The sequence below is a fragment of the Equus caballus genome, chromosome 31 (genome assembly GCF_041296265.1).
Source record: "Equus caballus isolate H_3958 breed thoroughbred chromosome 31, TB-T2T, whole genome shotgun sequence".
Taxonomy (NCBI): Eukaryota; Metazoa; Chordata; class Mammalia; order Perissodactyla; family Equidae; genus Equus; species Equus caballus.
Window position 1 is genome coordinate 2,473,542 of NC_091714.1, and position 16,226 is coordinate 2,489,767.

General features: G+C 48.3%; 1 protein-coding gene across 36 annotated transcripts in view; it reads right to left on the reverse strand.

The window, feature by feature from the left end:
- Positions 1-134: 134 nt before the first annotated feature.
- Positions 135-16,226, reverse strand: part of AFDN (afadin, adherens junction formation factor) — a 139,849-nt gene continuing 123,757 nt past the window's right edge. For 18 of the 36 annotated variants that reach the window (XM_070256370.1, XM_070256353.1, XM_070256363.1 and 15 more), the window contains 4 exons: positions 10,019-10,153; positions 6,444-6,957; positions 2,898-2,982; positions 135-2,091 (listed from right to left, as the gene is read on the reverse strand). In XM_070256370.1, coding sequence (XP_070112471.1) covers positions 1,938-2,091; positions 2,898-2,982; positions 6,444-6,957; positions 10,019-10,153 — 888 coding nt within the window. In that variant the 3' untranslated portion in view covers positions 135-1,937. The remainder of the gene's footprint in view (positions 2,092-2,897; positions 2,983-6,443; positions 6,958-10,018; positions 10,154-16,226) is intronic. The other 18 variants (XM_070256380.1, XM_023632877.2, XM_070256376.1 and 15 more) reach the window with 4 other exon arrangements.

Here is a 16,226-nt window from a genome sequence, read left to right on the forward strand (position 1 = left end):
CACTTCCCCACAAACCGAGCATGCTGCCTGACACGGAAATGGCGCTCAGCTTAACAAATCAATGGACCAGGGGTGGGGGGCTGACAGTACTAATACAAGCTTTGTCAGCACTATTAAAATAACAGCAAACACACTTAAATACATACAAAGTTTATTAAAAATAGGCTGCAAATGAAATACAGTAGAAAGGGACACTACAGCAGTTGTGACGTTTTCCACAGTGACGCACAGGCAGGAAAAGCACTTCCCATGTATTCACATTTGACCTCATCTAAGGATGGCCAAATCCTCCTGTTACGGGCTCACAGGCACACACACAAACGTCCCTGGATGTAGCTATTTACATGCGTTTGCGCGGACGTATGTGTATTTGTTGTTTTCCACATATTAACAGGAGAGTCGTTCTCCTGCATCTTTTTCCATAAAGAAGGGGTGGGCCGCATCCCACCAGGCGGCCAGCGCTCTCCAGGCCTCGGGGAGGAGCCCACTTTGCCGCGTGCATGGAGCCAGCACGCCGGTCCTTCCTTGCATTTTACTCTTACTTAAACACGGGAAACAGTAAAAGCACACTTCCAAATAAGAACCCTGATTGACACAAAAATATTTACACTCGCATTTTAATGATTCCTCATACAACTCTCATTAAAGTGATCGTAAGGCCAGAAAGCCTCTTCCTCTTCTGTTTCAAAGTGTGTACGTTCTCTGAACATACACAGCTGTAAGAGAACAATACGGTACAGGAAAATCACCCAGACCCCACAGCAGGGCTTTGTCAAATAGAAAATGTGCTCGTAATCACAAAGTAATTTACCATTTTAACATCACAACATAAACAAAGTGAGGTCCATCTCCCCAACGTCAGCTACATAGCCATAGCTGAAGAAATGACAGTGTGACTGATAATTCAACAATGAAAATTAAATAACTCTATTAGAGTGTAAAAAAATAGCTTGAACTGCCATGAGTTATTCTTACAATATTTAAATTACAGATGTCATATGCAGTTGAACCCTTCCGCTCCCTGACAGCATACCAAGGGAAATCTAGTGCTGCAAATTTAAAACCTCTAACAACAGCTGTGCTGGAGTGTCAGCTGCTAATCTCGGTTCCTCTCAGGTATTTTCGTTCCTATTCACAGCAACACCGTGCGGCTAAGGACATCTTCTTTCACAGATTCCCTTAGAATACCTGAAATATTTAGTTAACTTTCTAACTTAACTGCCATCTTCAAAATCACCAATGATTTATTAGTCTAACAATAATCTGATATTTATAAAAATAAAATTTCCTAAGTTTAAATCCTCAACATTTTCTTCTTGGAGAAATTCTTTCCAATCACACGTTTAGCATTGATCAGGCGGGCGTGTACCTGCAAGGAATGAGATGGAGCAAAGTCTCTGGTGCGCATCGTCCTCCTGCGTCGTGACCACGCAGAGACCAGAGGGGCTGCCACGTGGGCTGCGCTCGACGTACAGACAGCACGTGCTCGCAAGCCCTCTCCCCGGGGAGGCGAGACCTGACTCGTCCCGAGAACAGTGTGCAGTTGCTACTAAATAGTGCAAACGATAGTCTGGGTGGTTCAAGCTATTCTGCGTGAGCTAAAAGAAAGTCTTTGAGAAAGAACAGAAATGAAACTTCTTTGTGCTCCTTGGGGAAGAGACGGGAGGAGAAACATTTCATTATCTTCTACGGCCCTTCATTCTGTCCCCTTTCAAACTCAGACTCCAGAAAAGAAACTAAAAAAAAGTTACCTTTATGTGAGTCAGAGACTTAGGAAATTAGTATTTAAATTGTAGAAAGGACAATCTCTCGGCAAAATAAAATAGAATTCCTCGGAACTGGAACGTCTCCATCCTGACATTGTGGAGGCAGCGGTGGGGACCTGGGGACGCAGCCTCCTCTCCCGTCTCCAAGCCCTGCCCGCAGCGCCCCCCTCCTCATTTGGTGTTCAGCTCGTTCTCCAGCTCTGTCAACTTCCGAGACGCTTTGACTCTATTGGACACATCCTGACCTTGTGAAAAGAGGCGCTGGCGTTCTTTGAAGGTCAAGTTTTCAGGGGCCCCAGAACCTCCAGGTGCATCTGCGTCTTGGCTGCATTAGGGGGAAATGCACAAGATTATTGGTCAAGATGGACACAGCCTGTCGACAAGGAGCTAAGTTTACACAGCGGGCAGCTCAGTGAGACCTCCTGTGAGAGAGACTCATTCTTTAATCGTGCCACGACCCTCTACCTTTAGTGAAACTTACTGGGGCTGTATTTAAACACATGCAGAAAAAGGCAAAGTGTTCTCCTTACTAAAATGTTAACTTTCTCCAGTCACATGTGACTCTCAAAAAGCCAGTAACTTCAACTTCAAATTCCCATAGGAGTGCAGGGAATTCCCAAGTGTTAAGTTTAGCTGAAGAGGACAGAACATTGTAATGAATCCTGTGTGCGTCTGAGGACGTCCATCAACACAGCGAACTTAACAAGCTGCAGGGATATAGGAGGGCTTTCTGGATTAGCTCACGCCACTGCTTGTGACATCGGCACTGGCCTTCTGCAGCCGAGCAGGGCCCCTGCCTGTGACATGGGCGCCGGCCTTCTGCAGCCCAGCGGGGCCCCTGGACACTGCTGGAGAACTTTCGACCTTATCTAGGGGAAGCAACAGCAGCAGGCCCAGCTGCTTCTTAAGTTCTGACTAGAAAGCCTGGTACCTCCCCACTGTCTGAAACAGAATTGCTCCAGCAACACAAGATACACACACAGCATGGACGCTCATAGTTTTGTACAATGAGCAGCATCTGGGCTGATGATGTCTCTGAAGTTTGAATCCAGCCTCACACAAACATGGCGAGGGGAAGGAAAAAAGAAACCAATTCCGATGAAGTCACTTGTCTAGGACAACTGTAAATACCTTTTGGACAGTCTCTCTCTTGAATCCCGATGAGCATCATGGGCACCGAGGGCTGTCCCAGCAGATCCCGTGTAAGAGTTTGGTCCTTTTCCATAAAAGAAGAAGTCAAAGTTAAAGTGCTTGCGTCATTTCCCAAACTTTGCTCCTGATAAAGATGCAGTGCCCATAGAAGCCATGAGACATCTTTAACTACTGAATAAAGGAAGCAGAAGCCTCTTCAAATCAGACCAGAGGTCCATCAATCTTAATCTCACGTCCCTAAGTGGCCTGAGTGATCCAACCACGACCGTCACATGGGGCTGAGGGCCTGGCCTGCTGTCCTCCGGCATCAGAGACACACACAGGTCTCAGACAGTAACAGCCGAAAAGTCCAAATCAGACAAAATGCGTAACTATCAGGAATTCGGAAGAAAAGTCCACAAAGACTGACTTAAATGGGGAGCTAGCAAAACTTTTCAGACACTCCAGACACTAAGAATTTTCTTGCAAAATCACTGAGAGCAAATATAGCCCAAAGATTAAGAAGTAATCACATGACTGAAGTTCCACTTCTCAGGACAGCCACCAAATCTTTTCTCAGAATGAGTGGCTATAGGGGCCAGGCCTGGGCAGAGTGGTTAAGTTTACAGACTCTGCTTAGGTGGCTGGGGGTTCGCCAGTTCGGGGCCTGGGCAATGGACCGACACACTGCTCATCAAGCCATGCTGAGGCATGTCCCATGTAGAAGAAATAGAAGGACTTACGACCAGGATATACAACTATGTACTGGGGCTTTGGGGAGAAAGAAAAAAAGAGGACGACTGGCAATAGTTGTTAGCTCAGGGCCAATCTTCCTCACCAAAAAGAAAAAAAATATATAAGTGACTATAATTATTAAAACAAAAAAAACCCGTTTTAAACAAACAAGCTACCAAAAAACCCTAGGGTTTGATACTAGTGCAGGAGATATGAAATCACAGACAAAATAAAACAAGACCCCAGCAGCACGGAGTGAGAGAAGAGAGAGACTGTGCACCCCTCTGGCCTGCGGCCCCAGCTCGACCTGTGGCTGGCAAGTAAGAACAAGGAGTGACATCGACCTGTCTGGTAACACCACCACCTGCCCTGTCTACTCCAGGGTTGTTGAAGGTCAAAAGAAATGATGCAGATAAGAGTTTCATAAATGCACCCAAATATAAGACTACAGTGGCACGGATGACATATTAAAAGAATAATGTATTAAATTAGCATTAATACATTTCTATTAAGTGTAACAGCAGCAAGAAAAAGAAAATTTCACACTTGAAAAGTCTTTTGCTTCCAAGAGCACGGGCTGTAGAAATAAATGGTCAAAATCTTCAATGAACACTGACAGTATTGTGTACTGGATTAAACAGGCCACAAGATTATTACAAAGTTTCAACATTAAAATTATCCCTTTTAGACAAGTTGCACAGAGACAAATTTTTGCGTTTCTTTTCTCCATAACAGGACCTGCTACAAAGAACACACCTGCCACACGTGCGGCAGAGCTCAGCTAAGGCTCAACGACCCCTCTGTGCACTGCATCTTTCCTTGTTATTCAGAGCAGGGCTCCTAGAATCACGCTATCAGAGGGCACCCTCGGCAAAGACTCAAAAGATGAACGAGAAACACATCTCCAACTGAAAGGAAGCCACAGCGGGCCTTCGGACAATTTATTTTTGCACGGTGGAATTTTCTCAATTTTAATTCTAAATTTTTTCTTCATTTTGTTTGTTTTTAAAAATGTATCTTTTGAGCTTTGTTTTAAGAATGATACTTGCTTCTTCCACTGGTAAAAATCAATTCTTAAAAATTTTCAAAATTTTTAGAGTTAATCAGAATATCAAATACTGTCAGCTGACAATATATGAATCAATATCACACATTTCAAATGATTTTCAAAGAACTTTGGTGAAGACTATTTTTCAATGTGCTGCTAGGCTGAAATCTGCCGTTATCCATCCCACTCCACACCCCATTCTGTTCCTCCGGCACCCAGTGAAAGAGAGCAAGTCCGGCCCGCAGAAGCATGCTTTCCCAGAGCGCTCACGACAGAGAGCGGCACACGGGAGCGCGGCAATGTCGTGAGATGGCGGATGGCAAGGTCAGAATGCCTCTGCGTTTGGTGCAGACAGCTTGTACTTTACGAAGGAAGTCTTCACAGAGGCCCGAGCAATGAGATGCAGGGTCTATCCTGCTCCTATGCGGTGTGTTAGGTGTGAGATAAAACACGGGTTAGTGGTGCGACTGAAAAGCCAAGATGGTTAGAAGTGACACCTCCTACAACACCCCGTCACCAACCTCGTATTTATTTGGGTCATGACGCTTACAAAATATCTAAAGTTCAGCTCGTAATCTGACGCAAGGAGAACAATGGCATCTCATTTAAAAAATTACTATTATTCCGTAAGTGTCTCTGAAGGTATTACACTCTAGACACTTACAACAGAAATTGTAAAAAAAGATTTAATTTTGGCTTCTGAGTGACTCAACCTAAATATTATTATATTCTGAACCTTTGAAGAGCATCAAAGCTCTGGCTCAGGTGGGAAGAAAGATCCCGGCAAAACTCATTTGTTACGTGAGTCGCGATTACGTGAGTTATGAAGATTCAGCTCCTCTTGGAACTGCTGTGAGCCCATCTGTCAGACTCCTGCACTCGTTTACTGCCAGCATCGCAGGTTTGTTTAGAGCAGCAGGCCTAGTCTGAAATGGGATTCCTTCTAATTCAGCTACCTTTTGAAGTACTACTTTCGGGGCTGTCTCACGAACTGCCCACTGGCTGCACAGTGAGCCCCGAGTCCAGGCAGAGGCAGGAGCGCTGTGGCGCTCTGCAGCTGGCAGGAAGGACTACAACCAGCGGGTTCCAGCTGCACGCCTACACTGCGGGCTGGCTGTTCGCGCTGTGAGCTCCGAGAAGGCGCCGGAAGGAATGACACCAGTCAGGGGAAAGAGCCGTTCCACAGCGACCAGGTTCTGGCCCTGGCGGGGCAGCTCACCCTGAGCAGGGCCACTAACCCCGCTCAGCAGAGCACGCCCACTGCTGCACCCAGACCACCAGACGCAGCAGTCAGCTCACAAGCCACTGCCACGTGGCAGCTGATCCCAGAGCACGGGTTCTACTTAAGTTAAATGACGGGAACTGAACACCTAACTGTGACACTACCATCTTTAGACACCAAAATGCGTGAAAAGGGTGTTGTTCCTCCAAATAGAAGGATTATTTGAAGAGGCAGAGATGAAGACCGAGACCAACAGTACTTCAAGGGTCTGAGGAGTAACAGAGGGGAGTGATTGCCGCCGGCCAATCCAAAAATCGAATTCTTTAAAGGAAAGAAGCAATCGGAGTACTGAGGTGTGTTTCCCTGAGAGAGTGCGAGCACAGACATTACGATCGATCGGAACAGAGGGAGACCACCACGCCGAGACTAGCGATCAGGTGAGATCGAACCCCAGAGCAAGCGCCGATCACAGGCGGCCCTAGGGCGGAGGCGCGGCTCCAGGGTGCCGTCGGGCCGAGGAGCCGGCCGGTCCGTTCTTTACCTCGACCCCGGGAGTGGCTGGGCGCGCGGACGCCTGGCTTTTTTGGAGGGGGCGGGGGCTGGCCTGCTTCGTGAGCAGTACTGTTGGCGCTGGCCGAGGGCGGCTGGAATGAGTTGGAGAGAAAGATGCCATCGGAGGCCGGGCGCGGCCGGCGCGGGGGCTGCAGCGGAGGCGCGGCGGGAGGCAGGGCCCCGGGAGACTTGCTCGTGCCGGCGCCCCGGTGCTGACCTGCTAGGCTGCCGTCCTCCGCCTCCTCCTCGCCGTAGGCGACCAGCTTGGCGGTGTACAGGGCGTCGGGGGACAGCGCCTGCGCCTGCAGGAAGGAGGCGCCGCGCTGCGGCGGGGGCGGGGGCGCGCCGGCCGGGGGGGACGGGGGCGGCGGCTCGTAGCCGCGCGGCAGGGGGGGCCGGCCCAGCCCCGGCTCCTCGGGCTCCAGCAGCCTGCGCTCGGCCTCGTCGTGCTGTCTGCGCCTTTCGGCTTCCAGGCGGCTGTAATACCCTTCTTCCTGTCGCCTCTGCAGGCGGGAATAGAAAAAGCGCAAAGGTCAGGGTGGGGGGACCGCTGCCCACCCGCACGGCCCGCAAGGACGTGTTCACCCTCAGCCCCCAGCGATGGTACCGGATCCTGGGAAGGTGGAGGGTTAACATGACTGCTGTGACGGAAACGGGCAGAGAGACCTGGCACCGGGCGCTCCTGAGACTCCAAGTGCGCTCACCCTGCTCCGGAGCCACCTGGTGTGCACTCCAAGGAGGGGACACACGGCCGAGCGCTCAGGTCCTGGGGCAGCGCGTCCAGCCACTACATCCGTCCCCATCCCGCTATCCCACTAGCTCTCAGTCCTCCTCTGCCGCTCCGTCTGTCTGTCTCTCTTTGTCCTTCAGTTTCTGGTGGGAGATTAACTTACCTGTGACTGCTGAGTGTAAAGACAAGACAAAACCAAAAATAGGCTACCCCTGGCTTTCTACAGGCGACACCTTAGGAGCGCAAACTCGTCTGCGCTCTCACTGACCCCCCGCGTCCAGAAGGCACCCTTCCTCAGAGGGTCGAGTCATCTGGGTGATTTTGTTACTCAGAAGGAAATTAATAGGAAACCGCAAGCTGTAAGAAACATTACTCACTTTCCCAAAGCAGCAATCTAACAAACGTGCTTCCCACAGTTCTTAATTTCTATTTCAAATCTTAATACGCTCCCTGACAGACACAAAATCAGAGAGGCAGGCATTAATAGCAACAGCAACAAGATTTTCAAATATATTTTGACACACACTGTACATTTTTTCTGACATACATCTGTACAAACTACAGTTGACAGTGTTAAATTATTTTAACATTAAAAAAGATAACAGCACAGTTTTGTTAAAGATTGACAATAGTTTCAGAACACAAGAAAAAAGTAAATAGGAAAGGGAATGAGAGAGAAACAGAGTAACCTGCCTTAACCTGACTGAGGTTAAGGCTGCAGAAGGGAGCGATGAAATTTACATTCATTCCACCAAAGAGACCTAACTTTGGGACCTTGCTGGCATCAGGATAAAAGTGAGCAGTCCCATTTCAGTCGGAATGCTCGTTTCCTCCCTGCTCCCTCCTGGGCCATCCCCACGCGCACACACAGTGGAGACACAACAGCCAGCGCTCTGCCTCCTGAGGGAGAAAACTCTAAGAACGAATGCCAGCCCCAATCCCGGCCCTGGACCTGACTTCTCCATTTCTCCTCTTACTCTACGTCGAGGCATCCTAAACGAAAGACATTTAACCTTATTTTCTACGCAAAATAAGTGTTCTCTTGGGGTGGGGAATGGACTCTGGAAGGGCCCTGGGGCTCTGCGGGGAGCTGTCAGGACTCCTAGCATCACACGGAGGGCAGCTGCTTGGGGACAGTTTAGGGGGAACGAACGTCCTCTCTGAGTTATGCTGAGAGAGAGAGAATCACACGACCCGGGAAGGTGCTTTCTACCCAACAAATGAATGTCACCTTGTCCCAGGACAAAGCAAACCCATCAATTTTGGGTATTCTGTATAAAAAATAGGTTATTCAGCTTCTTTTTACATTGACCACTCAATTATAGAAGCAGTTACTGAGACACAGGTGAGTCTGACATGATCGTGAGCTGTGGGAACGCACATCGGAAAAACCGAGCCACCCATGAGCCTCTCGGCACGGCGAAGGCAGCCTGGCCCTGTCCAGCGTGCGCTGCGCTTGGGGTGGCCGCCTGCCCAGCTACGGCACGGGGCGCGGCCGCACCTAACCAGCCTGCAGACAGCAGGCCTGCAGGCCTCCAGGGAAGGCAGAGCGCTCCGGGCAGAGCCTGGGACAGCGGGGGACGTGGGGCCCGGGAGCACATCCTTCCCAACAGCCACAGAACAGACCGTGAAACCCGAGCTCTACTGGCTCCACTTCTGGAAACCTGATTTCCTCAGAAAAGCACCGACTGACGTACCGCTACCCTAGCCAAAGCCTCGAGGGGAGCCTAGCCCTGGGCACAGGGTCTCCAAGAGACTCCCAGCCGTGCAGACACGCAGACAATGTGGCGACAGGCTCTGGGCACGGTAACGTCTACACAGGGGAAAGTGCTGATTTCAACACACTGTGTGCGCACACTATGTGTTCTAAGTCCACGTCAGCGAGTCTCATCGTTTCTGTCAACCTCACTCTGCTTGTAACGCACCCTAACAGATCGCGTCACTATAAAAAGCTCCCCCAAAGTTCTTTCCCGGGGGCGGGGAGGGCGCTCTGTTAATACAGTTCACTGGACTATCAAAGAAGGAATTAGGAATAAAAACTAAAGCTTCCCCTATCAGAAGTGGTGGTGCTCCAAGCTTCCGCCTTCACAGAAGGGAAGTAACAGAAGAGCGGCTTCTCCCAGACCACGTCCAGGCACAGGCGATGCCCTCGGGAGGCTCGGCTGCGCGCACACGGAGAGGGTCCGGAGGACGGCATTGCCGAGTTCCCGTTTTCCAGAATAGGTCAAATGAGTTGTCACTTCAACTGAAAGGATTACTTGAATTAAAAAGCCCACATATGGAAACAAAGTAATAACTCAGAATATTTATCAGATTACATACTAAGTTAAGTTTTCCTTGTACCATGTTTTTTATAAGCCTTCTGCTCTCTTTACCATCAGGGAGAGTTGGGTAACTTCAGCAAGCAATCTATTTGAAATGCTCACTGTTAACAGACTGTGTTCTACGTTCCTGCTGCTTCCCACGGCTCAAATCCAATCTGAACACAAGTGAGCAAACACATCTGCACACTAATGGGCTGGACCACGTCCAGGAAGGTCAGGGCCCAGACTGAGCCGACCTGTGGCAAAGAAGCTCACGACTAAACAGGCTGAAGAGTTCGCAAGTTTGACAGAAAAAACTCAGAGGAAAAGGGAATCTGGAGACAGTTCAAGAGAGGTAGGTGGGCAAGATCGGGCTAAAGTTTTTGGTCCAATAACCAAGCTGGGGGACCGAGGCCCTGTTTCGTCCTGTGCATTTTAAGGGACACAGAATCTCTCGCCTGCTTTGCCCAGCCCATCGGTTACGCTCAGGCTAACGTGGTGCAATGCTAGCTGCCCTCAGAGAGCCATAACCTTTTCCTCGGCATCCCGTCTGACTCGCTCCTCCTCCTGCTGGCGCCGCTCTTCCTCCTGTCTGGCTCGGTCTTCTGCTTCCCGTTTACGCATCTCTTCTAGCTGCTGCTGCCGTCTCCGCTCCTCATCCTGTAACTAACAGCAAATTAATGTTAATTTCCATTCAACAAACTCCACCAGCACAAGACATACGAAGTGCGTACTGAGACAAGCAGACACACACACAATACCAGGTTAAAGCACGGCCGAAAGACGTTACGACGTACACATCTTACAGCTCTGCAGTTTCGAAATAAATCACCTAAAAACTCTGTCCCCACAGATCCAGAATTATTCTTCCATTAATTGTGGCTCGAAGCAAGAAGGAATTTACCTTGGACATTCACGCATCAAACAAGCATGATTCTTTTATGATACTAAATTTAAGTTAACCAGCTCATGTAAATTAACAGACTCGAACAACAGGCAGACTCCCAGCTGATGACACTGCAGAGCACACTCGACCATCCTCCTCCCCTTGCCCTCGTCAGTTTGTTTCCACTATGAATGTCAAGAAACAGCCTCCCCTGCTCTGGACCACAGCAGATGAACACTAGCCTCTCAGGGGTGGGGGGAGCTCACGTGGCAGCACAGGACTCGGGGAACATGGGGCTGCTCACAGGGCATGTACAGTAGCCCCCTCTTCCTGGGGACCAAGTGTCTAGCACTCTTCCCACCCTGGCCCTTTGCCATCAGTTAGCTCCCTCCGGATCATCCTGGACTTCAAGAATTCCTTCCCAGCTCAGGGACACCCCCGAACTCCGAGTCACAGAATCTAAGCCTGAAATCTGGAAGGAATCTTACTCTTACTCACTCTTTCGCTACATCTCTACCCAACTGTCCGTCCTGTCTGAACACTTCCAGCTTCTGGAGCCCTGCTGCCTACCTCCCAAGACAGCATGTGCTATTTTCAGGGAACCGCCAGTCAAAAAGTTCTTGTTGGTCTACAATGCATCACCTGATTGCTTTCTATTTTTCATCATTCAGGCTCTTGCTTTTTGAAACACAAAACAAATTTATAATCTTTCTTTCATACCATTCAAATACTTAAAGATCACTTCAAAAATCGAAGATGCACCTCCTCTTGGGTTTTCAGCTCCTTTATCCCCCGGTCACATTTCTCTATCGCTACAGGTTGCAAATACCTTTTCTAAACAGGAATCCTGAATTAAAAGCACATTTGACCAGCAGAGAACAGAATACAAGTCTCTCTTTTTGTCATCTTGATATAATACAGCTACTAAACTTCTGTTGTTACAGCCTAGGGCAATGGTAAATTTGAAAGTGTGCACTCTCCGGTTATTTCTTATCTGTTAGACACCTGGCTGCAGCCACACCTGCAGCCCTGCACCGTCCCTCAGCAAGAGGAGCTGATTAAAACTTTTAAAAATTAAAATGGAGCTGGAAGCCCTCCAGTTCAATCTCTCACCAGCGCAGGAGCCCTTACGTAAAGTCTCTCCAGGCGTCTCACTCCCTGCAGTGACTAGTTATTCTAGAAACTGTTCACAGCAAAAACAGAAAATATGAACTTCTGGATTTGAACTGTGTTTGTATTTGTTTAAACAAAAACCTAACAACTTCACTCATGCTTGACTTCTGTATCTGGCGGGAAAGTAACTAATTCGTATCATTAGGTGTTTTCATGTCAGTGAACAATAAAACAACTTAGAAAAAAATTAAAATTCCCTTCTCAAGACGACAAATTAATTTAACTTCCTCTTTAGGACAATCTAGGTCTAAGCCCAGAAGGGATGTTAGGATAATTGGCTTGTAGGGGGCTTTGTAAAAGCAGCAGATGCTACTGAGAAAGACCCGAAAGGCAAAGCACAGTCAGAGGTGCCTCCCAGGGCTCTGCAGAGTCAGCGCCCGCCTGAGGGCTCTGCAGGAGGCAGACAGCCGAGGGCGGAAAACCGAGCAGGAGAAACAGCACCCAAATACAAATAACAAAATAAAACAGCAACTGAGAGGGGTCAATAGCCCACAGGAAAGTAATTTATGCAAATATAGAAAACTGCATTAATGCAATCAAAGTTTTTCTGTCACCCAGTAAAGCAAGCACAAACTAATTTCATTATGTTATACTGTCTAGAACTAAAGAAAAATAAGTTATAAGAAAGAAAAAGAGTACAATAAATAGCCAATTAGTTCTTTTAAATTAAACAGGAGTATAATTTTAAGAAACCAGAACAATTACAATTTCCATAAATTATAATTACAGATACAGAATGCTATCTTATAAATCTATAAACAGGCATTTTCTCTTAAAAACACTCATTCTTCTAAATCTGGATGGTGGTAAGCAAGGAGCCTCTCTTTGTGCTCAGTTCACCGGTTGCTATTTTTAAAATAGGGCAAATGAAGGAGAGCCATCATAATTCAGGCCGTTTCTCTCCACTATTTGGTAAGTTGAATCATGGATTTTCATTTTCAAAACAGAGATTGTTTTGTTCTTCAAAGATATGCTGTTTTACACCCCCTACCCCCCAAAAAAGCATTAATGAGAGAAAAGAGACTCTCTTAATTTACCCCAAATAATAGCTCAAGATGGTACACTGAGCTGTATGGTTTACTTTCATCCAATAATGATTAAAGGCATTTCAACCTAAGTTACAAATTAATGACTGATATCCAATGACAAACTGTCTGTTACATTAACACCCTGAAGTTAAATGAAAAGGAGATGAGCTCACTGTTTTACATTAAAAGAATGAGAAGTCAGATGCGATCAAAGCAGGCTCGTACCAAGTTCTGTTTGGGGAACAGATCTCACAGAGGGAACGATAATTCTCACAGGATGAATCAAGACAGTCCAGACTGAAGTTATTCTAAACCAAGAACTATGCTGAGATCTCAAAAAGCCAGTTTGTAAGCTTAAACCAAGGTTTGGCTTTACTGGTAAGTCCACATTTCTAAAAAGAGGTATTTTCAGGTAAAAAAAAAAAAGTATATTGAGATCTGTGTGGTTATAATTTTATACAACAAAATGCATTAACTTATATCTTTAATTTATAGTAGAAATCCCATTAAGGGAGACAATCATGTTGAAATATCCAAATACAAAATAGGGCCAAGGTATCCTTTCCTTGTGGACACTTTCTCTGAAGATACAACTGAAAGTCTGTTGAGCACATTACTCATAAGAAACGCTTCTCTCTGCAGCCTTTGGGGCTCATGCTACCCACTGAAAACACACCCTCAGAAAATTTTAAGGCCTGACAACGAAGCCCCGATGAGGCCACTTATCACTGCTGGCCTCCGGAACCCAAGACCCGGGTAGGGCCCAGCTCTGCGGCTTCTTGGCCCCATTTCCAAGAGAAGTGCACTCTGAGGACCTGCCGGGGGACCAGGTTCTCCCTTGTGAACAGGGGTGCGCCAAACCCTCCACGGCAGCACTCAGCACTCAGGAGTGAGGGCTCCCTTCCCCTGGCAGGGCCCTTACATTTTTTTTTTTCAGTTTAAGGAAAACGACAATTTTATCGGAAGGTGGAGATCTCTGGCGTAGCTGTTGACATGCTCTGGTAGACAGAGGAGGCGGAGACAAGTCAGAGTGACCCCGAGCACACGGTGGGCTCAGAGCGCCCACCACACCCCCTGGGTCCTGCTTCATCTCCTACCATCACGTGAATCCTGTGTTCTGCTCCAAGATATAGACATGTTGTTTTGACTGTGAACATATTTTTCCTCCTAACTCCTCGAGTAACACTGACCCCTCCTGAAGATGGGCTGTGTCCACCTCTGGCCTTGACATCCTGGGCAGGGCCATCTCCCACTCCTGAGGCAACTCAACCCGAACAGGCAAAAAACAGTCTGCTGGAGCCAGGCCTCTCTGAAGGTGCGACTCTCAGTGAGGGTCCCAAGAATTCCTGCTTGAGGTTTTCATGAAACTTTTAATTCAACCCTTCTGTGCCCGGACGCTCCAGAGGGGTACGCCCCATTCCCACAGTCCTGCAGAACGACCAGACGGGAAAGCGGCCTAGGAGGGAAGATCCAGCTTGGGTCTCCACAGGAGAAAAACAGAAGAGCCACTGAAATCCCGAAAACATCACTTCACTGGTATTACCCCAAAATAATACCCCAAGGAATTCGTCCTGTGGGCTGTCAGGTCATCTGAGTCAGCACATGAGCCACTAAAATGGTAACAAGAGAAAGCTGAGACGAGCCAACTGAGACCCTGGCAGGTCACCTAAATCTCTAGTTGAAAGATGGTTCCTAGCAACAGAGTGTTATTTTTATGAGCAGGAGACACTTTGGTACAGCAGAAAAGCACTGAATGCCAACTCAGAAAATTCTGGTTAGAATCTCGACTCCCACTCTCTGATACTGGGGGAGTCTCTCAAACGCTGGGCTTGCCCTCTGTGGCACCCACATCACAGGGAAACAAGGAGGAATGCACATCATTACGTGGCATGAGTCACACACCCAAGCGTCAGGTGGAGGGACCTGCTGCCCTTGGACTTCAGCCAGGGCAAGCGACAGCACGGGCAACATCCACCCCACCCCATACAGGAGTGCAGGAGGGGATGGGGCCCAGGCAGGGGGAGGCGAGGACAGAACAAGGGCATCCTGTAGCCATGGGGAGACCAGAGTGTTTCTCTAAGTAACAGGGCAGCACTGTAGGCTCTGAGCACTCATGAGACCTGACATGCTTCTAAGAGATCACCGCCACTGCTGTGTTGCAGCAGCCTATCAGGGGAACAAAGGCAAAGCAAGGGACTCAGCAGGAAGTTGTCTCCTGCAATGCAGGCAGGAAAGGACGGTGGCTCAGCCAGGTCAGACCGCAGAACTTCTCACTGGAGAGAACAAAGGGGTCACGGCGACTGTCAGGCTCCTAGACTGAGCAACGAGAAGGAGCAGCTAGAGTGGGGAGGCGGACGGCAGGGGAGGTGGCAGCACGGCGCAGGGCAGGGAGGGGTGGAGCAGTCGTGAACGTGCTGGAATCTGAACGGCCGTCTGACTCTGAGTGGGGGTGCTCCGTCAGTGACGCAGCGAGGAGCCTTCCATCCGAGAGGGCTCTGACCAGAGATGTGAAGGGGGCGCCCGGCTCAGCCAGGTCACGGGTCAGGAGGCGGCGGGCACAAAGGGCGCGAGCCCAGAGAGAAGCAGCAGCGGGCCCTGGACCATCTGGGGCGAGGGGCCACTCCCAGACCCGGGGAAGAGCAGAAGGCAGGCAGGACCCGCCAACGTCTCTGAACTCGACTGCTCCCCAACAGGAAGAGGCCTGCCTCGTTCATCCTGTCTGTCATCATAAAACCCCGCGAGGAGCCTAAGGAAACGCCTGAGACCCCCACGGGCCGAGTTCCCACACACAGGCCACCCGGTCACCTTCTCCCTGTTATCTTAGCAGAGGACTAACCCTAACAGGGGAGGTTCTCCCAAGACGGCCTGGCACGGTGATGTCATGAGAACTCTACAGATAACATCGTTAATAATATTCACCATTACTGGGAATTAGGCTGAGAAATGCGCAGAAACAAGGGGGTTTCTTGTTTAGAAAGGGGCAGTATTAACACTCAAAATAATGATCTTTTAAAGAAAGAAAAATCCTGAACTATTTTTCTTTGAAATGAAAACCTCAGTGTAACCCTTAGCCTTAAATATCACGATCCACCTGTCCTGTAATCTTCACGGCACAAAAGGTCCTCCTTGGGCCTCATCTCTCACAGCCAACGCCTCAGGTCAGACCTGGCACATCATGGACGCTGAACAAATATTTGTTAAATGAAGATTTTACACAAAGAAACGACTTTAACTGATTGATATTTTCCAACCATCTCCTACATGGACACCTTAATACACAAAGAAGTAGGGAGCAAAAGATGGTTTTTATCTTTGTCTCATGAAAAAAAAATGTAAAGCTCAGAAAACATGCCTTTCATTCATTAAGGAGGGGAGATGTTTTCAAGAGAGCCTTCTCTTTGGAATGACGGTGCCACCACACTACTTAAATTAAAAAAAAAAAAGGAGGGCTATTATTTGGTGAGAAGGCCATTAAAGTCACACCTCGTTTCAGGGATTTTTTTTAAAGTACTGCCTGATATTGGCCTTCTATCATTTAAAAAATGACTAACAGTAAATGCTGACTTAGTTAACATAATTATATCAGTCAAAATATAACAGGCAGATGACACAGATAACAGTACTTACGCTCAGTGGGCACTAAGTGACCGAC